This window comes from Maniola hyperantus, chromosome 5, assembly GCF_902806685.2.
Source record: "Maniola hyperantus chromosome 5, iAphHyp1.2, whole genome shotgun sequence".
Classification (NCBI taxonomy): domain Eukaryota; kingdom Metazoa; phylum Arthropoda; class Insecta; order Lepidoptera; family Nymphalidae; genus Maniola; species Maniola hyperantus.
In genome coordinates, this window is record NC_048540.1 from 14188902 (window position 1) to 14215368 (window position 26467).

The window sequence follows — 26467 nt, forward strand, 5'->3', positions numbered from 1 at the left end:
GAGTAGGAAACCGATGTCTTAACTGCGAAGCTATTACTGCTTTAATTCAGACGTCCAGACTTACCTTTATTGCTCTATATACGAAGATTGTCAATATTATGATAGTGGATTCTGATGAGCGATGGTTTTACAATACCTATGTTAGCGCATAATGTTATCAAGAATATGTAGGTGGTTAAATAATATTTAACATTTGATAAAGTTATTTATAATTAAACTGAGTAAAGGCCACAATGCACTTTTGATTAGAAGATTAAATTAAGTAAACGCAACGATGCAGTCTTAGTTCTAATACATTCTAACGACATAGATATTTCTTCATCTGACACAAAATCACGCGCATCATGCCAATAAAAGAAGAAGAACCTTTGAAAGAACAAAAAGATAAACCAAGAAAGAAAACACTTCTAGAAAAAATAGCATACATCAAAGAGAATATAACAATAGAACCCGTCTTGATAACCTACGTTGTACCAGGAGTTCTAGCAAGATTGGCAACTCAAAATTTAAATCTCGATAAAGCGTGTAGAGTTAACCTAAAATATGGAGACACTATATGTGATGCTCTCATTGCAAAAGAAGGAACAAAGTATCAGAAAGAAGAATTGCTAGTACAAGAACTTATCGCTTCTATGGAAGCGTGGAAAAACTTCATTTTAACTGCTTTACCGAGTTTGTTAATTCTATTCATAGGAGCATGGAGTGATAGAACTGGTAATAGGAAATTATGTATCTTACTGCCAATATTCGGAGATCTTTTGATGTGTTTGAGTAACATACTTAATGCTTTCTTTTTCTACGAATTACCAGTGGAAGTGACCATGTTCTTAGAAGCATTTTTACCAGCGATAACTGGTGGATGGATCACAACGTATATGGGAGTTTTTAGTTACATTAGTGAAATTTCTAGTGAAGAAACGAGGACTTTTAGAGTTGGTATAGCGACTCTTTGTCTAACGGGTGGTGCGCCACTCGGAACAGTCCTTAGCGGGATATTGTTGAAACATATTGGGTATTACGGAGTGTTTACGATAAGCTCGGTCCTATTTTCCATTAGTATCTGTCACGGTTATTTTTACATTCAAAATCCAAAACGGACTATAACTGATAAAGAGAAGGTAGGCAATAACCGCAGTAGTTCTACTTTGACAATGAACTAAAAACCATAATTTCTGCTTGTTCCTTTTATCCACCCTAAAACAGCCACCCCTAGGGTGTATACTCGGAAACGTATATACTCGCAATATATACGTTATTACTCGGTACTCGTATACTCGTATACCGTGTATACGAGGTTAGATAACCGGACAGGCGTCTGTCCGGTTATCCAACCTATTAACTTTTTGTACTTATAATATTATTTTTTAAACTGGATTAGATATACAGACAGGTGTTTCCGATAATACACCCTAGGGTATCAACAAGCTAGGGTTTTAAGGGTGGTTAAATGGAGTAATTCATAATTTTAAAATATATGAAGTCCAGAACCCTTAGTTGCCTATGAGTATAATCAGGAAATCTTAGATATTATTTCGACTTCAGAACCTGCTCTTAGCTGAACTATGTCTATAACTAGTATCAGCTGTCTAATTCTGGAATAATTGACTGACATAATCCAACCACAAGTCAAATCACTGGCTCTAGAAAAAAGGAAATTATGCATGTACTCTAACGTACCTAGACTTTCACTAAAAAAGAAATTTAAGATTTCCCAGTGGAATCTTTATAAAAACCTTTGGGATTTTTTTTAAATTATTATATTTATGTCTTTATTTATTTATATTTTAGGATGAAACTGGTTTTTGTAGATTTCTGAAGTCATTTTTTGACTTTAAAAATGTGAAAGACACATTAACTGTAGCGATCAAACCAGGACCCAATCGACGCAGGATAAAATCGATCTTGGTACTAACATCGATTGCTTTCATATATGGACCTGCCAATGGTAAGTAAACAGCAAAAAAATAGGTATAATATGAAGAGAGAAAAATACGCACCGAATTATCAATCTCCTCCTTCTTTGAAAGTAAGTTATTAGGTACAGGTAGATAATGTGGATTTTACAAACTCTTACTAAACACGTAATATTATATTTTATGTAGGTATTTTTAATTTTTATTGCGGTGGTTGGCTTGGTTGAAGCTTGGGCATAAACTTTTATGAGTAGCGTGCGAGTTATTATGAAAAGAATAGGAATTAGGTACTAATAAGTAAGACGTTAACTGCTACTATTCATTTATAGTGACACAATAGGTAGGAGAGTCATGTTTTCTTGACTACAATTGACAAAAATATGAAAAATAGAACAATAATATTATTTTAACGTTTAAACTACCGTGAGTGATTTCCATTCTAAATAATATCTGTCCCGGCTTTACTCACGTGTTTAGTCGACGTTAGAGGGAATAATATTATTAGTGGAATAATTTCTAATTACGTCATAATAACACAATTATTGACAAACAAATGCAATCATACGCAATACAAATATGTATAAAATATATTTGTCTTCAGATAACGTCACACAATGATAGTTGTTAAAGCTAAAGTATACTTAATATGATAAGCAAAACTTGTGGTACCTACCCCAATAGACAAAAGTCACAGACATGTCAACACCTGATACAATTTTACGCACGCAATGGCAACAAAAGAGGAAGAACCTTTGAACAAACTAAAAGAAGAACCAAAAAAGAAAACGCTTAGGGAGAAAATAGCATATATTAAAAGTAATATAACAATCGAACCTGTTTTAATAACTTATGTCGTGCCAGGGGTCCTGGCGAGATTGGCAACTCAAAATTTGAATCTCGATAAAGCCTGTCGAGTTAACTTAGGATATGGTGACAAAGTGTGCGATGCTCTGATTGCAAAAGAAGGATTGATGTACCAGCAAGAAGAACTGGCTATACAGGAGCTTATAGCTCCAATGGAAGCATGGAAGAATTTTATTTTAACTGCGATACCGAGCCTACTTATCCTCTTTATAGGAGCATGGAGCGATAGAACTGGACGTAGAAAGATATGTATCCTACTGCCCATAGTCGGAGAATTATTGATGTGTTTAAGTAACATTCTCAACGTGTACTATTTCTACGAAATACCAGTACAAGCTACTATGTTTCTAGAGGCATTTTTTCCAGCAATAACTGGCAGTTGGACTTCAATTTATATGGGAGCTTTCAGCTATATTAGTGAAATATCTAGTGAAGAAACCAGAACATTTAGAGTGGGCATAGGAAATCTATGCTTGACGGCCGGTAAACCAATTGGAACAGCCCTTAGTGGTATATTGTTGAATAAAACTGGGTATTATGGAGTATTCGCGATAAGTTCATTTTTATTTTGCTGTAGTATTTTGCATTGTTTGTTTTACATCAAAGATCCAGAACAACCAAGAACTGATAAAAATAAGGTAGCTATTACTATTGTTTTTTAAAAGTAGTTTTGAAAATAACATTTGTAAAAATTGCAATGTACCTATTTCAATTTTACAAAATTAATATGATTTTAGGACAAAATCGATATTTGTGGATTTCTGAAGTCGTTTTTTGATATGAAACATATCAAAGATACTCTTACTGTAGCATTCAAATCAGGACCTAAACAACGCAGAAAAAAGTCTATTTTAGTTTTGACGTGTGTTATTCTCGTGCATATACCGCTATCTGGTAAGTAAACAAAACATTACAATATTTGTGCAACTCACAGATAATGATGCTACTGTAACTACCAGCAGGGTAAACAAATGTGGGTTTCAACAAAACAGTTTAAAACAAAAAAAAAATTTTAAACTGTTAATCTACATATCAAACTCCAGTTAAGTCTGGTATGCAAGTATTGAGAAAACTTTTAAAGCAATAGCATTTAATTTTTTTCCAAATTTTTATTTTTTGCTTTTTTTAAAAGAATATTAGCCAAGTTAATTGCTGAATAATATTCCCCTTTCCCCTTCAATTAAGCGTAAAGCTTGTGCTAGGAGTAGGTACGACAATAGTACAACGGGTGGGATTTGAACCGGCGACCTTCCGGTTTTCAGTCCGCTCCTTTAACCGTTGAGCTATCGAGGCTCAGAAGAGAGCTCTTAAGTTGTACATAAAATATTGCTAGTGTGAATATTAAGAACATAATTTCAAGAAACTTTAATCTAGGTACGTAGCTTCAATCTACAAAATAACTGTCATATAGTACGATAGGTAGATACAGGATGTAAGCAGAACGCTGGCAAGCTGATAGTACTGATGATTACTGATGTGATACCACAAAAAGAAAACGACAAAAAAATATTTAAAAATCCTATAATTTTGTAAAACTTTACGATATATGCAAATAAAACATCTGCATGGCGCTAGAGGTCAACGAACGTTGCGTAATTAGACCACTCGGAGTCAATGTCGCGTCGTAGTAAAACCCAAGTTTTGCCCGCTATACATTGCGGGTTTGAAAAATACTAAATCATAAAAACTACAAAATAAGGCAAATGGTTATTGGTATTGGATTGTGTTTAGGTAGTATAACAATAACGCTAAGTTTTTGCTAGCGTTCTGGTTACACCCTGTATATGGGATTTATAGCAAGTTATGCCCAAGCTAGACCTGAAAATTGCTAAAAACTTAATTTAGTAAGATAAAAGTAGAACAAGTACAACAAATCTACATTGGTGCTAAATATTATTCCAAGTAATCTCAGCTCGATCTGTCCAATAGTTTGAGCTAGGTAAGTCAGTCAGTCAGTTTTCCTTTATATATAGACGCCTCTTTTTTATCGTGTATACTGTTATCTTTTATACTTCCCCCCCCCCCCCGCTCTCCCTCTCTCTCTCTCTCTCTCTCTCTCTCTCTCTCTTTTGAGATCGAAGGGGATCGGGTGCTGCCGTCGGCTCGCGACACCTCTTGAGTCCATTGATGAGTGCGCCTAGCTTGATATAATATGGGCAGCGTGTCCTACGGCACTCGCTTAAATCATAAGAGAAAGAGACAAGAGATAGAAGTTTACGCGATAGAGGCGTTTATTAGTATTTATTGTGAGTGATCCTTCTCTACATAGAAAGTACTAAGTATTAAAATATATTCTATGCTACTAGCAGGGACATTACAAAAAAAGAACCGTGACTCAGAGAGCTAGCTGTTTAGAGCCTCAATAGCTCAACCGGTATAGGAGTGGACTGAATACCGAAAGGTCGACGGTTCAAACCCCGCCCGTTGCACTATTCTGCCGTCCTCAAGCTAAAACGTCGTTAACCAACATTTGGCCAAATTTGACTTTTTAACGCTATCTTACTTAGATTTTTTTTTTCTATCGACCAATCTAACCGGTATTTTCCTAGCTGCTGTAGTTTTTGAAATAGCAATATGAAGAACGTCGTTAAATAACTACCTGTTCATATGATAACAACACTTAAACGCATTTAACTGACATTTGCCAGTCTAAAATGTCTCAAAGCTGGTTTTTTTCTTAAATTCCTTAACTTAAATGTCTTTAAAGTCACTATACTTATTTTTAAATTAAGTTTTTCTCCAAAATTATGGTGCACTAATCCATAACTTAAATGTCTTTTAACGAAAATGCTAGACTAAAATGTCTTTAATGACACATAAACGCGTTACAGTTTAGTGATATTTTGCAAAAAAATATTGTTTCCTATCCTAAAATAACTCTATCCCGCAATACATAACTTTAATGTCTCTAACTATTCCCGCATCTCGCGAGGTTGTGACTTTCTTCTTCTTGCAATGCCGTCTCCTATCGGAGGTTTGCAATCATTAGGGCTATCTGCACCTTGGACACTGCTGCTCGGAAAAGAGATCGGGTACTCTTCCCGTACCATTGGCGTAAATTCTTATTCTTATTTAGCCACGATGTTCTTCTACGGCCTGGTGGTAAGACTGTCGGCTGTTTTCCCCTGAATAATGAGCTGAAGGCAGTCGTATTTGCTATTTCTCATAATGTGGCTGAAATACTCCAACTTCCGCACTTTTATGGTCTTCAGGATTTCAACATCTTCACTTAGCCTCTGTAGTACAGTTGCATTTTTGATACACTGTACCCAAGAGATTCTCAACATTCTTCTGTATACCCACATTTCAAAAGCTTCTAACTTTGACTAGTGCGCCTGCGAGAGCTTTCTGTAAACGCTTTGTGGCATTCAATGAAACGTTTGCACCAATAGGCAAAATAACCAATGAGTTCAAACCTCTCACTGTATGATAGCGTAGTGGGAAGAAAACAAGAGGACATAACGGACTAAGAGGACTTGCTATGAAGAAAAAAGGAAAATTGTATGATTTTATGGATTTTGTAATGTCACAATTATTACAGCTGACCTAAGATAGTGCTTTTATTTTATTTATGAATACTGAGGATATTTTGAAATCCATGGTTTTTCACGGTTCACTTCTACAAACGGGCCCACAAAGGACGATGGTAACTGAAGAGAGAGTCATAAAATCCAGCTTCACAGGGGAAGTTGGAAAAAATATTATTAGGATTACGATCAATCACAAATACAATAGATACAATAAAACTATAATATACATTAATATGCTACTCGTAATATCTACGTACAATAATTAACCTCGGAAAACAGATACAACTCCTTAACCTGTGAACCCTACTTAGCCATGATAGTTTCCTTTAAAATTGATTATATTATATACTACTGCTGTGAATTTTTTCACGTTCCTTTATTCAACCATATGGCTGATAAAGGGGGTAGACACTTGACTCATATACTTGACTGAAATAAAAATTAGCACTTTAATTAAAACATCATATTTTACAACGGATCTAGAAATTGAAAAATGATGTTCCCACACCCACAGTATTTTTAAAAGACCTATTCAACGATATCTCACACTATGGGGTAGACGAGAAAAAAAAATTCACCCCCACTTTACATGTAGGAGAGCCACCCTAAAAATAATATTTATCACAATTTTATTTCACCACTTTGTCGGCGTGAATAATATTTATACCCATGCCAAATTACAGATTTCTAGCACTAATACTATAAGTTTTAACAAAATAAGAGACTACTTTCGGACTGTTCCTCTTTCAATTGTTGTAGTTACCGTTACTTTCATTGGAAAACCTCAAATTTTTATAAACAATGCTAACCTAAAACGTCGCTACGGTTCGATCATTTGCAATAAACCACATTTTAGTTTAGCAATTCTCCCCAAAAAACGCTACTGTATAAAAACCATTTCTATTCTACTAGACTAAAATGTGTTTAAATTACAAAAGCCGCATTTTAAGTGTTATGTTATTGATAGTTTTAAGGATCATAACCTAACCTACAATGTCGTTAAAGTCTTTTAGAGTCATTTTACTTTAGTAATTATAATTTTTTTTTTAGTTTCGTAAAACGATGAAAAAAGTAAATGCAATCCAAGCCTTAAACGTCTTAAAGGGTAATCTAACGACATTTAAGTTATGTAAATACAAGACGTTGTTAGAAAAAATGCTAGACTAAAAAGCCAAAACTGTCCTGCTTTAATTATTATTTATTTTAGAAACTTAAAAATACAGCTATTCAAAAGTGCTCTATTTGCTCTACATTTTCATAGTTTCAAGTTTTGTATACGGTTATTAGTTATCAAATGGCATCATTTCTTCATAAATTCGCGCTTTTTTGATCATATCTCGAAACTTGGTTGTGGTAGTTAACGACACTTTAGCTTTAGGACGGCAGGATTGTCGTACCTACTCCTAGCACAAGCCTGACGCTTAATTGGAGAGGAAAGGGGAATATTAGTCATTTAATATGGCTAATATTCTTTTTTTTTTTTTTAAAAAAGAGAGACTTGAATTGCTTTATCAATTTCATTTAATTATTTTTATTTGTATTTAAGTTACGAGTATGTTAAGTTATGTTTGAATATGCAAAGTGTAAGAGTTAGTTATGTTAAATATAAAACTTAAACTTTGCAGGCGAGTTCGCGGTGCGGTATCTGTTCACTCGCTTCCGCTTCAACTGGGATGCTCTCAAATACAGCTTTTATAATACTTTCTACATCTGCATACACGCGCTCGGTAAGTGCAGTTTTATTTGTACTTGAATATATTGTAACGTTTGTATGGAAAAGTTTGTTTTCCTCTCTATTTGTCCGCACTAAACTACAATATCTAGCATGAACTAGACTTTTTTCTCATCTACAACAAAGCAAACGAAGGGTAACTACTAGATTTAAGTGTTTAGTTTGTTGTGGGCTCTTCTTAGACCTGGGCGCGTTTGAAACCCTCCTTGCCCTCGTTGCTTTAGTTTTTAAGTTCACGTAAAAATTATCACCACTATATCATCTTACAAATGCAACTGACTTTCAAAAAATGTAATTTACTGCCTATTTTGAATAAACCATTTGATTTGATTTGATTTGATGACGCAAGAAGTCGTCTGCGTGGATTTGGGTTTTTAAAAATCCCGTGAGAACTCCCGGGATAAAAGTAGCCCTTGTCCTTCTCCGGGATATAACTTAACTCTGTACCAAATTTCATGAAAATCGGTTAAACTGTTGCGCCGTGAAAAGCTAGCAGACAAACAGACAGACACACTTTCGCATTAACAATATTAGTTTGGATTTAGGTTGCGTTTAAAGATAATGAAAAAGGTTGATACGTGTTTTATGATTTCATACAACGAGTATTTCATATTATATGAAACACAATCATAAAAAATATAAATAAAGCTCCCGTTATTTATGTTCTGAACAGATACTATTAGATTCAAGAGTAGGTATATTCCTACCTATTAAGTAATTGGATTTTAGTTAAAAAATAATAATTATTAGTACGTACGTTTTCAGGTGCATTGATCTCAATCAGTATATTTAGTCGGAGATGGAAATGGGGAGATGCAACACTGGGTCTCATCTCGAGCTGCAGCAAAATCGTGGGCGGCTTAGCAACAGGTCTTTCTAGGAATTCCTTAGAGATGTATATTGGTAAGAAATTATTTGATACAGATGGTGTCCGTGGCTGTGCGTCCGTCAGTGTGAATTTAACTTTTGAAAGATGCCGTGGGAACTCTTTGATTTTCCGGGATAGAAAGTAAGATGTAAGCTATCTCTGTACCAAGTAAATGACGCCCCCAACTTTTAGTGATTTAGTATTTTTCAAACCCGCAATGTATAGCCTGCAAAACTTGGGTCAATGTCCCGTCAACGACGCGGAATTGACTCCGAGTGGCCTACTTACGCAACGTTCGTTGACCTCTAGAGTCAGTCAGATGTTTTATTTGCAATATATCGTAAACTTATACAAAATTATGAGATTTTTTTACATTTTTTTCGCGTTTTTTTTTGTGGTATCATACCATACCATCATCTTAAATTAATTTTGTTCATCAGTTTAATTAAGTTTAATCATCAGTACTATCACTTGTCTTCGATTTTGCCTTCTGGTTACACTCTGTATATAATCCAACCGTATTAGGTTATTATATATATAATATTCTAATACCGGATCTTAGACCATATTTCTGTACCCACAATCGAGCAACAAAAATTTTATCTTTAAGGCGAGTCTTCAAAGATTGTGTTATTTTTTTCAGCCGTTGCGTTAGAAATGTTCAACGCAACTTCGTTCACTGCCTTGAGGTCCATATCATCTAAACTTGTTTCTAGCGATGAACTAGGTATTGTACCAATATTTCTGTTTTTAACAAGCAAATTATATAATTTTATCTTTTATAGAATAAAATATTTTTAATTTTTTTATTTATTTTTTGGTTCCGTACCTAAGGGTGCCAACGAGACCCTATTAGGTACTATGCATCCACTGTCCGGTCATCTTCATCGGGGTGAAATTCTTTTGACGCTAGTACAACAAATATTTTTTATAGCTGTGTGAGCGGTGATAGCCTTGTGGCTAGTGGTTAAGACGTCGCCCTTTTGTTGGCAGGTCAGGGGTTTGATCCCAGGCATGCACGTCTAACTTTTCGGAGTTAGTGCGTTTTAAGCAATAGGATATTTTACCCTTTTATAAAAGTGTGTTAATTTGATCCTAAAGTGATGATAAACTACCAAAAGATTTATTCGTTCGAGTGCCATAAAAATGCAAAATTTTGCATTTCATATTTCGCCGCGAAAACGCTTGCGCCATCTGTTAGATTCATGAGCTGTAATGACGTCACATGGATCGATAAACCAAATCATTTTCTTTGTGAAATACATTACAACTTCAATCAACATCCATGTGACATCACAGTCGGAATTAAGAGTCGGCTACGGTATCATGCGTTTTGGATATTTGTAGAACAGATTAAAAATGAAATATTTAAAATGAATTATAAAATTCATTACATCAGTAGGTACCCTTATTATAAATGCGAAAGTGTTTGTTTGTTGGTTTGTCCTTCAATCACGTCGCAACGGTGCAACGGATTGACGTGATTTTTTGCATGAGTATAGATAAAGACCTGGAGAGTGACATAGGCTACTTTTTATCCCGAAAAGTTAAAGATTTCCTACGGGATTTTTGAAAAACTTAATTTCACGCGGACGAAGTCGCGGGCATCAGCTAGTAATTTTATAAACTGAAATAAACATTTTTTGAATACTGCTATTGCTAACACTATCTGGGTTTTACATTTTTAGGTTTTTTTTATCTTATGCTTTAACGGTGAAAGAAAACATCTTGAGGCAACCTGCATGCCTGAGAACTCTCCATAATAATCTCAAGCTCTGTGTTCTCAAGCGTGTGTGAAGTCCGCCAATACGCACTGGGCCAGAGCTGTACTGTACTATTATATGAGGCCTAAGCCCTTCTCATTCTAAGAGGAGAGTGGAGACCCGTGTATTGAGCCGGCGGCGGCGATTGGTTGATAATTGTTCTTAATTTTATTTTCAGGGAAAATGTCTTCAGTGTTCAATTTAACAGAGGTGTTAACATCCATGGTATTTGGACCTGTCTATTCGTGGATTTACATGGTTTCGCTAAAAATTGATTCTGGGATTATTTATTACTGTAGCACTGTAATTACTGTACCACCGATTCTTATATTTGTGTAAGTTATTTTTTGTTTTCTAATTAGGGTTCCGTACCCGAAGGGTGCCAACGGGTCGAGTCCGTCCGTCTGTCTGTCAGCGGGCTGTATTCTCGTGAACCACAATAGGAAGAGAGTTGAAATTTTAACAGAATGTGTATTTCAATTGCTGATATAACAACAAATAATAAAAATTTCAAAACAGCCACCATAGTTATTCGGGTACGATGGTGCGGGACCCTTCATGTTCGAGTTCGACTCACACTTGACCGATTTTAAATATCTTGAGAAGCTCTAGAAATTCAAGGTTATTTTATGACGTTTAAAATTCTTAGTAGGTATTATAAAAACAGTAATATAAGAACTTTAATTTGCCCACAATCTATGATAATATTAAAATGCGTAAGGGAAGCCGTCTGTATATTCTTACGTTCTGTTTTTAGAGCCTCAATAGCTCAACTGGTAAAGGAGTGGACTGAAAACCGAAAGGTCGACGGTTCAAACCCCGCCCGTTGCACTATTGTCGTACCTACTCCTAGCACAAGCTTTACGCTTAGTTGGAGAGGAAAGGGGAATATTAGTCATTTAACATGGCTAATATTCTTTTTTTTTTAAACCATTCTTTTTCTTATTGAGTCCATATTATTCGTAAAAGTATATTATTTGTAAAAGTGCACGTTTATATTTAGGTAAACTATAGATGTTATAGATAGCGTAGGTTCCGTGGCGTCAACTGAATCGGGGTTCCGGCTGAAAATCAGCGCTGTATGCTTTTGTGAATGTGCAAGGTGTCCAGCATCATGCTAAGTTGGGACCTTTTATTCGGGTTTTGCCACACACGTAGTTTATGCCGGCGCTTCATCTGCTTGAGGCCTTTCAACATACATACACGTGTAGAAACAAAAGTTATTTTTTACTTTGTAGTGTTTTTGGATGTCGGGATTTTTAATATTTTCATTTTATAGCTTTAATGGTCAAGTTCTTTAAAAAATAAACGTTTTTTCTCTTTTTTTCTTTATTTGGGTATTTTCAGATGGTTCTTTATCCAAAACAGAAAGGAAATTACAGAAAAAAATACAAAAAAAATCGGAATAGAAGGAAAAGAAGAACCTAAAAATGAAGAATCTAAACCTAAAGGGGATTGTTTAATTAACAGTATTGATTTGAACGACGGACTGTATTTTGTTGAATAAAGTTATTTTACTTAATTATTATTTTTAAGTTTCTTTTAGTCTGCACCTTTTCGTTATATTTAGCACTAGGTAAATGTAGTATTTGACCCAGTAAACATGGTTAGTTGCAAGTCCATGGCCTTTTATTATTCTTTCTCGATTTGGAAACAGGGACGAGTTTCCCAATTTCTCATTCAGTAAAATAAGTTAAAACTTACTCGATTTACGACATGACATAGACATTTTCAATATATTCCGTAAAAGGAGGAACAATAATTAGCGACTATGAAGTTTGGATTAGGAGATAATGATGGTGTAAAAAATCTTAAGTCAACGTAAATCATAAGTCTAATTTCTTTTCTTTTTTAGGGTTCCGTAGTAAACATTCCTTGTTTATTTTACTATTTTTGAAAATTCTACTACCAATGGGGTTAAAAAGGTAACGCACGCTCGCAAGAAGAAGAAGGGGATGAAAGTTTTCATGAAAATCCGTTATTTGCATGAAAATCGGTGTTTGGGATTTCGGTCACAAATGAAGAAATAAATAATTTTCAGAATTTTTGGAAATTCAACCTCTACCTCGATTTTCTTAATTTCACTCAAGCGAAGCCGAGGCGGGTCAGCTAGTTTGGATTATATAATCTTATATTGTCAAATGTCAATAGACTAACTTCGTACAAAACAGAGGCGGAGGTGTCACTAAACTTGAGAGTTTGTGCCTGTCCTCGTTCTCGGAGCAAACTATTGTGTCGCCGGAAAGATCAGAATTTGTCATTGTATTCGGAATTTTCGAATACAAAAAGATTTTTCCGTTTAAAACGATACGATGTTTAAGTCCGCGACAGGTCCAGATGGCCATCGGGGTATGAGGTGGGGGACGCTCCGCACACCCGCGTTCACATGCGCCAGCGCGGAGGCAGTGCGGATGTGCGGAGCGTTCAATCCCCGATTGCCATTTCAACCTGTCGCGTACTATACAGTATCACTGTCCTGCTATATTTCATTTTTTATATTTAAGTAAATTATAGTTCGTATTAATATATAAAAGGAAAAGGTGATTGACTGACTGACCTATCAACGCACATCTCAAACTACTGGACGGATCGGGCTGAAATTTGGCATGCAGATAGCTATTATGACTTAGACATCCGCTAAGAAAGGATTTTTGAAAATTCAACCCTTAAGGGGGTAAAATAGGGGTTCGAAATTTGTGTAGTCCACGCGGACGAAGTCGCGGGATAAGCTAGTCAAAATATAAGAGTTTTACTAAGAGAAAACATAAAATTACATTAACAGAGATAGACGGACGACAGTAGAATGGTACATATTTAAACTTTGATAATAATATTGTAAAAGAAATAATTCCTGCTTTGATAAGGCAAGAACATTGTAATGGATTTGTCTCATAGACATTTCAACATCAGAATCTGATGCAAATCAACGCGACTATGGCAACAAGAGAAGAAGAACCTTTAAAACAACAAAACCCAAAAGATACAACAAAAAAACCATTTAAAGAGAAAATATTATATATCAAGGATAACATAACAATAGAACCCATTTTCATCATGTATGTTATGACTATTTTCTTAGGAAAATTAGCCACTCAAAATTTGAACCTCGATAAAGCATGTAGAGTTAATTTAAAATATAGTGACAAAGTGTGCGATGCTCTGATTGCAAAAGAAGGAGCGATGTACCAGCAAGAAGAACTGGCTATACAGGAGCTTGTTGCGTCAATGGAAGCGTGGAAGAATTTAATTTTAACCGCAATTCCAAGTTTGTTGATCCTGTTTATAGGAGCATGGAGTGACAGAACTGGGAATAGAAAAATCTGTATTCTACTGCCAATAGTCGGAGAATTAATGTCGTGTTTGAGTAGCATACTCAACGTATACTATTTCAAGGAGCTACCAGTACAAGTGGCTATGTTCTTTGAAGCATTTTTTCCAGCAATAACCGGTGGATGGACCACGATTTTCATGGGAGGTTTTAGTTATATTAGTGAAATATCTAGTGAAGAAACAAGGACGTTTAGAGTGGGTCTCACAAATCTTTGTTTAACTGCCGGAGGGCCTATCGGAACGGCTGTTAGTGGTATATTGTTAAAATATACTGGATATTATGGAGTTTTTACAACATGTAGTATCTTGTTTTGCTCTAGTATTGGTTTAGGAATGCTTTGCATTAAACATCCTGAAAAAGCATCAGATACCAAAGAAAAGGTAGGTGCGACTGCTTTGCAAAATAATCAATTAGTTTTCTGATATTGAAGAAATAATTTTATAGCTACTCACTTATTTTAAGTAAATGAATTACTAACCGTATTCACTGTCAGCTTGAATTAAAATAGAAATCAATTATTATTTTAGGATAAAGTTGGCATTGGTGGATTTCTGAAATCATTTTTTGATATTAATCATGTCAAAAATACAATGCTTGTTGCATTCAAATCAGGACCTAACCAGCGTAGAACCAAATCCATTCTCATCTTGATTTCCATTGTTTTTGTATTTGGGCCGTGGAATGGTAAGTACGTAACTATAAAAGATATAACATAGATACAAAGTATCGTCTATCGGTTCTTCGAACTATATTGTGTTCAGGTGCCCCGCCCATTGCCGCTTCAGCTTCGCAAGTTTCGCATCTATTGGGTGTTGGTTGCGAAAATTATTTCTTCTACGGATCTCCTCATTTCTGATTTTATAATGTAGAGAAACTCCAAGCATAGCTAGCTCAATCGCCCGCTGAATGATGTTATACTGACGGCGTAAATAACATAATGTAAACAAATGAAAACAAACATACTGTATTTAAAATGGCTTTGAATATATAAATGATAAAAGATAAAATAAATGAAATTATTTATCTAACAAATTACGTCACTTGCACCCACATGCTAGTGCTGTGTCTCGGAATCTGTCGCTTGTTATAAAAGCTTGCTATCCAAAGAGGCAATACTTATAGTCTGGCCAACAAAAGTCTTCTTTGATTGGAAAAGCGCGGCAAATTCAAGAAATATCAGTATTACAGCCCCAAAATTAGTAGGTATAAATACCTGCTGCGCGATTGCTGGAGAATGACAGCTACAATGTCACGATCGCAATCATCTCTGATTGGTTAACGCTCGCTCACTATTGGCTACAATGCGTTGTTGCAAGAAGAATCGCACAAATTCAGCCAATCAGAACAATTGAGATTGTAATAATGATTGATGCACGTTTTAGACAATCGCCGTATTGGAATTACCTAATTTGATAGAACAGATATAAAAGCAAGGTATTCTAAAGTATCAAAATAGGTGATTACAGGTGCATTATACTAAATTTGGAGCTGCCATACTGATATTCTTTGGATTTGCCGCGCTTTTCCAGTCGCTTCTTTCGTTGGCCAGGCTCTAGTGGAAATATTTTCAATTTTTATTCCTGTCGTATTCTGTACATTAGGTTGCTATAAGTTCTTCTTCTCCTACTACTTTTCAGGAGAGGCCACGGTGCGGTACCTATTCACACGGTTCCGCTTCAACTGGGATGCTCTCAAATTCAGCATTTATAATACTTTCAACATTGCCATGCACGCGTTCGGTAAGAGACACACGAGCACTCACACTTACCCATATGCACACACACACAAACACACAGAGGGGGGGGGAGAGAGAGACACACAGCTACACAACCACAGCCATACACACACCCACACAACCACAGACATACACACACGTACCTTTTATGTTTTTTAGAAACATAAATAAGTATTACTATTTCTTCACGGTCTTAGACTGACTTTCATATGTAAGAACCTATTATTAAATAAATATATTCATACATAAAATTAATTATACTTACATTTAATTTCATTATTCTAGAAGAGCCCAAGTAGGTACATACCACCTACTAAAATACTGCTGTATTTTACTAAAATATCTGAATCTAGTACAAATTAAAGCATACCTACATTTCTTTCAGGTGCCGTGATCGCAATCAGTTTATTTAGTCGGAAATGGCAATGGGGAGATCCAGTACTTGGTCTCATATCCAGTGCCAGCAAAATCATGGGTGCTATAGCATTAGGTCTTTCCAGAAATCCCTCGGACATGTACACTGGTAAGAAACGGCAAAATCAACTATAATCCGCGACAGGTTGAGATGGCAACCGGGGTATGAGGCGGGGGACGCCCCGCACACCGGCACGTCACCCACGCTCGCCCGCACCGAGTTAGCGCAGGAGGTGTGCGGGTGTGCGAGACGTTCCTTCCCCGATTCCCTTTTATAAAATTATATCCGAGTTATAAAATTAAGTAGATGGTTCCGGCTATACTCACGTCTATAGTTGGTGTAAGCCCGACTGGTACCGCTAGCACCCTTCGGGTACGGAACCCTAATAAGTGTTGTTTCTTGGACAATGGTATCCTTCGTATTCAATTCCGAATCGCACTTGACCGTTTTTTTATTATTTCAGTTGCAGTTATAGAAATGTTGAACGGGATTTCGTTTACGTCGTTAAGGTCAATGTCTTCTAAGCTCGTGTCCAGTGATGAATTGGGTAACATTTTATATTTTTATTTTCTTTATGATAACCACCAACCCTTACACTTTTTGTACTCTCTCTTTGTTCGGACCTTAAGCTTGCACGGCAATATAAGTCCACTTTGCTCAGACTTAGCTAGGACAATATTGAAACAAGACAGCATTATATCGCTGGCATAAATCTTTCTCGCTTGAACTAAAACTTAAGTCTGAGAAAAGTCAAAGCTCTATAGCTCAAAACTAGAGACATAATTCATACAGCGTGTATCCAGAACTCTGGCAAATAATACATCTGACGGACGCTAGAGGACAACGTACGTCACGTAGGTAGGTCACTCAAAGTCAATTTCACGTCGTGGGCGGGGCAGTGACCCGATTTTTTCACGCTATACATTGCGTATTTGAAAAATACTAAATTCAGTTACATTTTAGGACCAAGATCGACATTGATGAAAATTGCTCTAAAATAACCTCAACTGATGATCGCATTTTTTTATTTCCAGGGAAAATGATTTCGGTTTTCAATTTAACTGAAATATTAACGTCCATGGTGTCCGGTCCCTTGTATTCGTGGATATACATGGTGTCTCTAAAAATCAATTCCGGGATTGTTTTTTACTGTAGCGCTGTGTTGACGGTGCCACCTGTTATCTTTTACATGTAAGTTTTTGTAGTTTTGTTTCCGACAATCTCTTAGAAATAACTTACGTACACTTGATCTTAGATTTAATTTTTTCAATATATTATTTAGAAGAACTTATGAAAAGTTTGTGTTTGTTATCACAGCTGGTTCTACAGGCAGGACAAAAAGGACGCAGTCAAAAACAAGACTGAAATTGTAAGCGATAAAGAAAAAGACTTTGTTCAAGAATTTAAATCCAAAAACGAATTCATTGACGAATAAAAGCTGGACTGTTTTATTATTAAGGATTATATTTTTTACTTACGTTTGTTAAATTTATTTTTTCCATATGAATCCTTTCACTATAATTAAAAAAATAAAGGAAAACCTAAATAATAAAAATATAGTAGTTGGACTGCGTTTTGCAAGGTAACGCCTGCTTCAATACAACATACAATCAGCAGTGATCGCATCAGTCGATAGGTTACCCATCAATCACAGCGTGGTTACAGCAGGGACTACCTAAAGTTTAGTGAAATCTCTAGACGATCAGATTAATAATCCCAACATTTATAATGCCTTGCTTACAATTTGGTCCATAAAACTTTGGTGTTTGTCATATAAAAGTTTAATATCAACTGTAACACTGTTTACAGACTGATAGCAAAAATATCATTAAACTTTGATAACAATTTTGTAATAACAATTTGATAAGGCCTAGTGGCACCACATAGACATTTTAACATCAGATACAAACCAACGTGAAATATGGCAACAACAGATGAAGAACCTTTAAAAAAACAACAAAACACAAAAGATACAACAAAAAAAACATTAAAAGAGAAAATATTATATATCAAAGATAACATAACAATAGAACCTGTTTTTGTGATGTATGTTGTCACTGGTACCTTAGGAAAATTAGCCACACAAAATTTGAATCTCGATAAAGCTTGTAGAGTCAACTTAAAATATGGTGACAAAGTGTGCGATGCTCTGATTGCAAAAGAAGGAGCGATGTACCAGCAGGAAGAACTGGCTATACAGGAGCTTGTTGCGTCAATGGAAGCGTGGAAGAATTTAATTTTAACCGCAATTCCAAGTTTGTTTATTCTGTTTATAGGAGCGTGGAGTGACAGAACTGGGAATAGAAAAATATGTATTCTACTGCCAATAGTCGGAGAATTACTCTTGTGTTTGAGTTGCATACTTAACGTATACTATTTCAAGGAGCTACCAGTACAAGTGGCTATGTTCTTTGAAGCATTTTTTCCAGCAATAACCGGTGGATGGACCACGTTTTCCATGGGAGGTTTTAGTTACATTAGTGAAATATCTAGTGAAGAAACAAGAACGTTTAGAGTGGGTCTTACAAGTCTTTGTGTAACTGCCGGAGGGCCTATCGGGACGTCCTTTAGTGGTATATTGTTAAAATATACTGGATATTATGGAGTTTTTACAACATGTAGTCTCTTGTTTTGCTTTTGTATTGGTTTAGGAATGCTTTGCATTAAACATCCTGAAAAAGCATTAGATACCAAAGAAAAGGTAGGTAACGACTGCTTTACAAAATAATCAATAAGTTTTCTGATTAATTGTTATTGAAGAATTAATTTTATAGCTACTCAATCACTTTCAGCTTGAATTAAAATAGAAATCAATTATTATTTTAGGATAAAGTTGGCTTTGGTGGATTTCTAAAGTCATTTTTTGATATTAATCATGTCAAAGATACTATGATTGTTGCATTCAAATCAGGACCTAATCAGCGAAGAACAAAATCTATTCTTGTCTTGATTTCTGTTGTTTTTATATATGGACCATTGAACGGTAAGTACGTAACTATAAAAGCTCGTATTAGAAAATAACCATGTTGTGATTAATTAATGTCAATTTGCTTTGACCAGTTTATAGATGCAAAGTTCCCGCACCCTGGTTGGTTCTGGAACCCCAAGTCTCAATGTCTATCAGTTCTTCAAACTAAATATGTGCCCTGCCCATTGCCTTTACCGCTTTGCCAATTCGCAGCCCATTACGTTATATCGGTTACTCTGATTCTTCTAGGGATCTAATCATTTCTGATTTGATAATGTAAACTCCAAGTATAGCTTCATCGCCCGCTGAATGATATTATGCTTAGGTAGGTACGGTGTAAATAATATAATGTAAATAAATGGAACCAAACACACAGTATTTAAAATTGCTTAAATATAAATGATAAAAGATAACAAACTATCAAACAAATTAAGTCAATATTTGCAAGTACTTGCTAGTGCTGTGTTTGAGAATCTATCGCTTATCATAAAGAATTGCAAGAGCCAATAACGGAAATATTCTCAACTCTCATTTTTGTCAGCTTCTGTTTATTGGGTGCTATAAAGTAATTCTTCTTCTTCTCCTACTACTTTTCAGGAGAGGCCATGATACGGTACCTATTCACTCGGTTCCGCTTCAACTGGGATGCTGTCAAATTCAGCATTTATAATACTTTCAACATTGCCATACACGCGATCGGTAAGAGATACAAACACACACCCACTATAACACACGCATACAAGCAAATAATATTTTTAGATACCCACATAAGATTAATTTAACACGGAATTTCAATACGACAGAAAAGACCAAGTAGATACAGTACGATTTAAACTTAAATGCGTCTGCGTGAAGTTGCGAGACGTGCGCTGTTACCCTCCCCGCTACCTCGGACACCCAAAATGTGTGTTCTGCGCAACGTCGTGCGCAAACTTCAGGGGCGCATTTACGTTTGAATCGTACTATACTTTACTAAAATATGTGATTGCACAACAAATTATAGCAAACGTCTTCATTTTTTCCAGGCACCGTAGTCGCAATCAGTTTATTTAGTCGGAAATGGCAATGGGGAGATCCAGTACTTGGTCTCATATCAAGTGCTAGCAAAATCATGGGTGCTCTAGCAACAGGTCTTTCTAGAAATCCCTCGGATATGTACACTGGTAAGAAATGGCGTAACTATTTATTTATGAAATCTACTGTATTAGGCATGATTCAAATATTTTATTTAAAAAAGTTAATAAAAACTGTAACACGAGTACGGAAAAATAGAAAAAAATGAAAATTGTAACTTGACTAGGTATAAATTAAATAAACTAAAAAGTAACAAACAAGATAGGTGTTTAGAGCCACACGTTGGCCCTAACGCTGGCCCCATAACTGTTCGCCCAAAACATGTGGATCGGGAAATCAGCATTGGCCCCAAGGTTGCTTGATCAGCTTGTCACGCAGCAACTATGGTTTGATCAAAAAGTGATAAGGCCAGGACATCCAGAAGAAGAGGAGTTCAGCTCCACGTTGGCCCCAACGCTGATCCCGACGCTGGTCCCTACGTTTCCCCTGACGTTGGCCCCAACATTGGCCCTCGTTGGCCCCAACGATGGCACCATCACTGGCCCCAACACTGTTCGCCCAACGTATGGATCGGGAAATTAGCATTGGCTCCAACGCTGGCCCCATCGCTGACCCCAACGCTGGTCCTGACGTTGGCCACTATACTCGCCCCAATGTTGGTTCCATTGATGGCAACAACGCTGGCCCTGACACTGGTCTCAACGCTGGCACCAACGTTGGCCCCAACACTTTTCGCCCAACGCGTGGATCGGGAAATTAGCATTGGCCCCAATGTTGGCAAAGTTCACTGTATTCCTGTTCCTTCAACAACTTCTCATTTAGTTAGTGATTTAAGTTCATGGAGGGCACTTTAGGGCTACAGTTTAGGGCTTTAGGGGTACAGGCTTTAGGGCTCCCATTGCTTCCGCTCTTCTTGTTTGTACTTGTAGAGCCATATTATTCTGAAACACCAATTAGAATGTGTAAGTGAAGGTAATATTATTATAGCCGAATTGGGTTTCTAACGCTTGGTATATTTTAATATTATGCCGTCGCGTACTTATACTTACTTCCAGAAACACCAGTACTTCAACTTTTTTAGGGTTCCGTACCTCAAAAGGAAAAACGGAACCCTCCTATACGGATCCTATAGGATCTGTCTGTCTGTCGGTCTGTCAAGAAACCTATAGGGTACTTCCCGTTGACCTAGAACCATGAAATTTGGCAGGTAGGTAGGTCTTATAGCTGACATTCGGGAAAAAATCTGAAAACCGTGAATTTGTGGTTACATCACACAAAAAAATGAAATTGTGGTCATGAACTAATAATTAATATCTTCAATTTTCAAAATAAGATGACTATGTCAAGTGGGGTATCATATGAAAGGTCTTCACCTGTACATTCTAAAACAGTTTTTTTTATTTCAGCTGCAGTTATAGAAATGTTCAACGGGATTTCCTTTACCTCTTTAAGATCAATGTCGTCTAAGCTTGTTTCCAGTGATGAATTGGGTAACAATTTATTATTTAATTTTTCTTATTATAACCACCAACCTTTAAATTTTTTTGTACTCTCCTCGGCCAAAGTCGGACTTAAATCTTGTGCGGGAATATAAGTCCAACACGGCTTTCCGTGTTATAGACTTATATTCCTTTCAGGAGAGAATAGACCTAAATTGTTTGCAATAACTTAAGTAATTATAATAAAACTTAAAGTTAGCCCTATCTAATTAGTTAATTACTATAAAAATTATTACGCCTGCGTGGAATGGTGCCAAGAATACTGGCTGCATTTCTGCGCTAGACAGCCAAGCTGATCCAAAAAATGAGCCAGCCCTTCGGTCACCAGATGAGGCTATTAATCGCGGTATAATGTCCAAATATCAAGATGGACAAAAACCGGCCAAGTGCGAATCAGACTCGCGCACCGAGGGTTCCGTACTACAATGGTATTTTGTCGACATTTTGCACGATAAATCAAAAACTACTTACTAGATATCGTTCTTACCAATTTTCGGTGGAAGTTTGCATGGTAGGTACATCATATATTTTTTTTAGTTTTATCATTCTCTTATTTTAGAAGTTACAGGGGGGGGGGGGGACAAACATTTTACCACTTTGGAAGTGTCTCTCGCGCACACTATTCAGTTAAGAAAAAAATTATATTAGAAACCTCAATATCATATTTGAAGCCCTATTCATAGATAACCCCACACGTATGGGTTTGATGCAAAAAAAAATATTGAGTTTCAGTTTTACGTATCCCGACCACCAAAATATATTGTTTTTTTTCCTACTTTTGTGTGAGAATCTTAATGCGGTTCACAGAATACATTTCCTTACCAAGTTTCAACAGTATCGTTATTATAGTTTCGGAAAAAAGGCTGTGACATACGGACGGACAGACAGACGGACAGACAGACATGACGAATCTATAAGGGTTCCGTTTCTTGCCATTTAGCTACGGAACCCTAAAAATGGCTGCAAAACAATCTCACGTAACCATAGTATTTATATTAATTTATTTCAGGGAAAATGATTTCGGTGTTCAATTTAACAGAGATGTTAACGTGCATGGTGTTTGGGCCCGTGTATTCGTGGATATACATGGTGTCTCTAAAAATCGATTCTGGCATTCTTTTTTACTGTAGCATTGTGCTGACGGTGCCACCTGTTATCGTTTACAGGTAAGTTTTTTGGGCGACGATTTCTATTACTTAGAACTAACTTGCACTGAGCGCCGACACATAATAATATGGATGAAGTGAAGTGGAACTAAAGTACGCGATAAGTTGACATGGCAAACGGGGTGGGAACACCCCGCACACCCGCACAGCCCCCGCGATAACCCTGTGTTCGATATATGCGAATGTGTGTATGTTTGTTACTTTGTCCTTCAATCACGTCGCAACGGAGCGACGGATCGCCCTGATTTTTTGTATGGGTATAGTTTAAGACCTGGAGAGTGACGTAGGCTACTTTTTATCCCGGAAAATCAACAAGTTCCCAAGGGATTTTTAAAAACCTAAATCCAAGCGTACTAAGTCGCGGGCATCATCTAGTTATTAATGACTTACGAACTTCTGAAGAATTGAATTTGTTTTTCATTACAGTTGGTTCTACAGACAAGACAAAAAGGACGCAGTCAAAAACAAGATTGAAATTATAAGCGATAAAGAAAGAGACTCTGATCAAGAATTTAAATCTAAAAATGAACCCGAATGAAAGCACAATTACACAATTTTATTGTTATGGAACAATTATTATCATTATATATTTTACTTTACGTTACTTAAATTTATTTTTCCCCTGTGATTCATTTCACTACAATGTAAAAATAATGAATGAACGAAAATCTGAATAATAAAATAATAACTTAGTTGGACTGACTTTTCTAAGGTACAGTAGCCGGCAGGAAATATTATACATCGACCTTTAAACGGAGATAGCGGTTTCGTAGAGCGTTGTCCCTAACGTTGTCCAAGGGACAAAACGTCACATGGGTATGAGTGACAGAGACAACGCTCTACGAAGCCGAAATCTCTTTCTAAATGTACAATATTTCCTGCCGGCTACTATAACGCTTGATTCAATACAACATACTATCATCAGTTATTACCTCAGACCTTCGTTATTTTATGAAAGCTGAAAGTTCCTCTGTGTGGCGTTCCCAACACAGGGAAGAACGATCAGAGACTATGAAGTTTGGACATTGGTGGCTCTGCAGGCCTAGCATGGGCCGGGAAATTTTCTCCCCGAGGAAAGGATAAAAATTTTATCCCCTCCGATAGTTATTTCCACTCTCCGAGCATGGGCACAGGGTTGGATATAATTATCCCCGGTGATAAGGCGGGGAAAGACTAGTCCTCGGTTAATGTCAAAGTGTTATTATTTTTTATCTGTGCTTTTGATTTTGCTCGTTTTCGTTACTCGTAACTCGTCTGTGGCTGCTTTTTATTTTAAAAGAGCTAGAAGCCGGAGCCGTAAAATAGTTTAAAAAACATTCACAGAAGATTATGCACGTAAGTATTGTTATTGTTTGTGTTTACCTAACCTAACTCCACTTTTGAATTATCCAAATTAAAAAATAATCGAATAGTTGAAATTCCTAGCTATCACAGTAAGTATCACAAAGACAATTTGTGTTAGTCAGTACACAAAATTGAAGTGATAATATATTGATATTGTTAGCGACAAAGAAATGCATAAATTGTTGTTTTATTTGCAGACATGGAAATATGTACTTGAAGAAGGGCACTGGCCACTGACTGACAAGTATGATGAGGCAGCTCGGGATGTAGGACCACCGGGAAATGTCTCAATAGTGCCGTCGGTCACATATATGAGCACATAAGTGTTCAATATTAATTATCACTGTTGGGCATAAATGCTCAACAGGAATTGGACCTGAAGACTCCATAATGGGCCAGCCAGAGAGATGCGTGTATTAATTTAGTTCTATTAAATGTGTGTCTTGTATAACAAACTCAAAATAACTTTAGGTACCTACCTATTGGAATAGGTAAGTTAGGTACACATCTTATCAACATAAAATATTTTCATTATTGTTTGAGATGATGATAAAACTAACAGTTTAGCACACTGCACTGAGAAGAGTTCAATATCACTTAAAATTGGTTAAGCTAGTATGGTTTGAGCTATTAAACTAACCTAATTTCTTTATAAGCATGTCAAGCCAATGTTTTTTATCTTATGGCAGGAAATCTTTGAAGTGTTGGTGGTGGACTATGGTGAGACTGTCGTTTAACCCACTTTGTACACAGTGGGTACTTTATAAAACCAATAGCCCCGAGTAGTTTTCCTATAAATGCCAATAAATAAATAAAAAGTAAGTAGAGGATATGTACATTTTTGTAATTTGTAAATAGTTATGAATATAGGAAGTTATTCTATGGCAGTGTGGTTTGATTGAACATTAAACTTGTTACTTCCTTTTCTTAAGGATAATAGCACTACTTTTAGATCTGTTAAGTTAACATCAGAGATTTGTGTACATCCAAATAAGCATTGTTTTAATTGGTATTCCTAATATTATGCCTAAGAGTTTGTGTTTGTTACTCAATCACACAGAAAGAGTACTTAAAGCAAAATTATTTTTTGAAGAAACTTATTTTTTGTTATAGCAGCAATAGAAATAAGTACAAAATTTCAACTTTAACCTGTTACGTTTCAGGAGACAGACAGATGGAGAGCTGAGACTGTAATAGGGTCCCATTGGTACCCTACAGAACCCTAGTAGTAGTAGTAGATATAAGGATGGGTTTGCACAAGGTGGTTTTAGGTAATAGGTACTTAAAGAAATATATTTTAATGCAAATATGTATTTATTATTCCATCCCTTTTTCCCTTTTATTGTCGGGCAACAGTTAGCAGTCTGGTTTGATCCATAGATATGTGAGATTTCTTTATTTGTTACATTTTCTAGTCTGTCCTTTGGTTGTTCCATTGGAATTCTGAAACATACAATTTATACATTAATGATTTTCAATAATAATAAATTAAGAGTAAGAGGATATACTGAAATGGTCTATAAAATATAATAGGCTAACATATTTATTCTTACAAAACACTTATGATGAACCATTATAATTTGTAAAGTGTTATTGTGTTTGTGTATCATTATGTATTTAACTATGATATAGGTGTGTATTTTAATTTAAGAATTGTTTTGTTAAATTAGACTCCTGCCTATTTTGTTCAAATAAATGATTTTATTATAATGAGTCATTGTGTTATTTTATATTTCCAATAATCCATACTAATATTATAAATGCGAAAGTGTGTCTGCCTGTCTGTCTGCTAGCTTTTCACAGCCCAACAGTCTAACCGATTTAGATGAAATTTAGTACCTACAGAGTTAGCTTACATCCCGAGGATGGACACCGGCTACTTTTTATTCTGGAAAATCAAATAGTTCTCACAGGATTTTCAAAACCTAAATCCACACAGATGAAGTCGCGGGCAATAGTCATCCCATGACCTTGACTTGTATCTCACTGGTAACTACCATCTGCCAAGAGTCTTATAGATGTGAGGACGTAGAATAAATAGATAATAGCCGCATGTAGGACCTATTTGTAGGTACCTACTACCTACCTAAGTAGGTACCTATTCGTTTGCACAAGATGGTTTTAGGTAATAGGTAAGTACTTAGGTACTTACTTTTATGAATCCATCCATCGAATTAATCGGCTTTAGTGCTTCATTAAGCTGCTCGCACAAGTACAGCACATAATATTTGTCCATCCGAAACAAGTGTCGGAACTCAGCGTCGG

At 36.1% G+C, this 26467-nt stretch overlaps 3 protein-coding genes across 5 annotated transcripts; all 3 read left to right on the forward strand.

Moving 5' to 3' along the window:
- The first annotated feature begins 267 nt into the window (after nt 1–267).
- Nucleotides 268–12191, forward strand: LOC117982121 (lysosomal proton-coupled steroid conjugate and bile acid symporter SLC46A3-like). 3 transcript variants are annotated; one of them, XM_069498770.1, is made up of 7 exons: nt 269–1118; nt 1789–1945; nt 7933–8034; nt 8805–8942; nt 9551–9634; nt 10849–11005; nt 12018–12191. In XM_069498770.1, the coding sequence occupies exons 1-7, from the start codon at nt 345–347 to the stop codon at nt 12175–12177; spliced, it is 1572 nt and encodes a 523-aa protein (XP_069354871.1). In that variant the 5' UTR covers nt 269–344; the 3' UTR covers nt 12178–12191. The 3 variants fall into 3 exon arrangements, with proteins under 3 accessions (XP_069354872.1, XP_069354871.1, XP_034824307.1); XM_034968416.2 differs by lacking the exons at nt 269–1118; nt 1789–1945 and adding exons at nt 2527–3415; nt 3515–3671; XM_069498771.1 differs by lacking the exon at nt 9551–9634 and having other exon boundaries at nt 268–1118.
- Nucleotides 12192–13582: 1391 nt separating this feature from the next.
- Nucleotides 13583–17632, forward strand: LOC117982597 (proton-coupled folate transporter-like). Its single transcript, XM_034968959.2, has 7 exons — nt 13583–14381; nt 14529–14685; nt 15639–15740; nt 16122–16259; nt 16615–16698; nt 17186–17342; nt 17469–17632. The coding sequence occupies exons 1-7, from the start codon at nt 13587–13589 to the stop codon at nt 17584–17586; spliced, it is 1551 nt and encodes a 516-aa protein (XP_034824850.2). The 5' UTR covers nt 13583–13586; the 3' UTR covers nt 17587–17632.
- Nucleotides 17633–17762: 130 nt separating this feature from the next.
- Nucleotides 17763–23462, forward strand: LOC117982598 (lysosomal proton-coupled steroid conjugate and bile acid symporter SLC46A3-like). The gene is made up of 7 exons (XM_034968960.2): nt 17763–18852; nt 18978–19134; nt 19717–19818; nt 20145–20282; nt 21600–21683; nt 22702–22858; nt 23285–23462. Exons 1-7 carry the CDS (start codon nt 18073–18075, stop codon nt 23394–23396), a joined length of 1530 nt encoding a protein of 509 aa, XP_034824851.1. The 5' UTR covers nt 17763–18072; the 3' UTR covers nt 23397–23462.
- The last annotated feature ends 3005 nt before the right edge of the window (nt 23463–26467 follow it).

What these genes read in the sequence shown, in the direction of transcription:
- LOC117982598 (XM_034968960.2), top strand. Translation starts at nt 18,073, where the DNA reads ATGGCAACAACAGATGAAGAACCTTTAAAAAAACAACAAAACACAAAA. An exon ending in CATTAGATACCAAAGAAAAG is followed by an intron (nt 18,853 to 18,977) that starts GTAGGTAACGAC and finishes TTATTATTTTAG; the next exon opens with GATAAAGTTGGCTTTGGTGG. An exon ending in TCCCTCGGATATGTACACTG is followed by an intron (nt 20,283 to 21,599) that starts GTAAGAAATGGC and finishes TTTTTATTTCAG; the next exon opens with CTGCAGTTATAGAAATGTTC.
- LOC117982121 (XM_069498770.1), top strand. Translation starts at nt 345, where the DNA reads ATGCCAATAAAAGAAGAAGAACCTTTGAAAGAACAAAAAGATAAACCA. An exon ending in CTATAACTGATAAAGAGAAG is followed by an intron (nt 1,119 to 1,788) that starts GTAGGCAATAAC and finishes TTTATATTTTAG; the next exon opens with GATGAAACTGGTTTTTGTAG. An exon ending in TTCCTTAGAGATGTATATTG is followed by an intron (nt 8,943 to 9,550) that starts GTAAGAAATTAT and finishes TATTTTTTTCAG; the next exon opens with CCGTTGCGTTAGAAATGTTC.
- LOC117982597 (XM_034968959.2), top strand. Translation starts at nt 13,587, where the DNA reads ATGCAAATCAACGCGACTATGGCAACAAGAGAAGAAGAACCTTTAAAA. An exon ending in CATTGCCATGCACGCGTTCG is followed by an intron (nt 15,741 to 16,121) that starts GTAAGAGACACA and finishes CATTTCTTTCAG; the next exon opens with GTGCCGTGATCGCAATCAGT. An exon ending in TCCCTCGGACATGTACACTG is followed by an intron (nt 16,260 to 16,614) that starts GTAAGAAACGGC and finishes TTATTATTTCAG; the next exon opens with TTGCAGTTATAGAAATGTTG.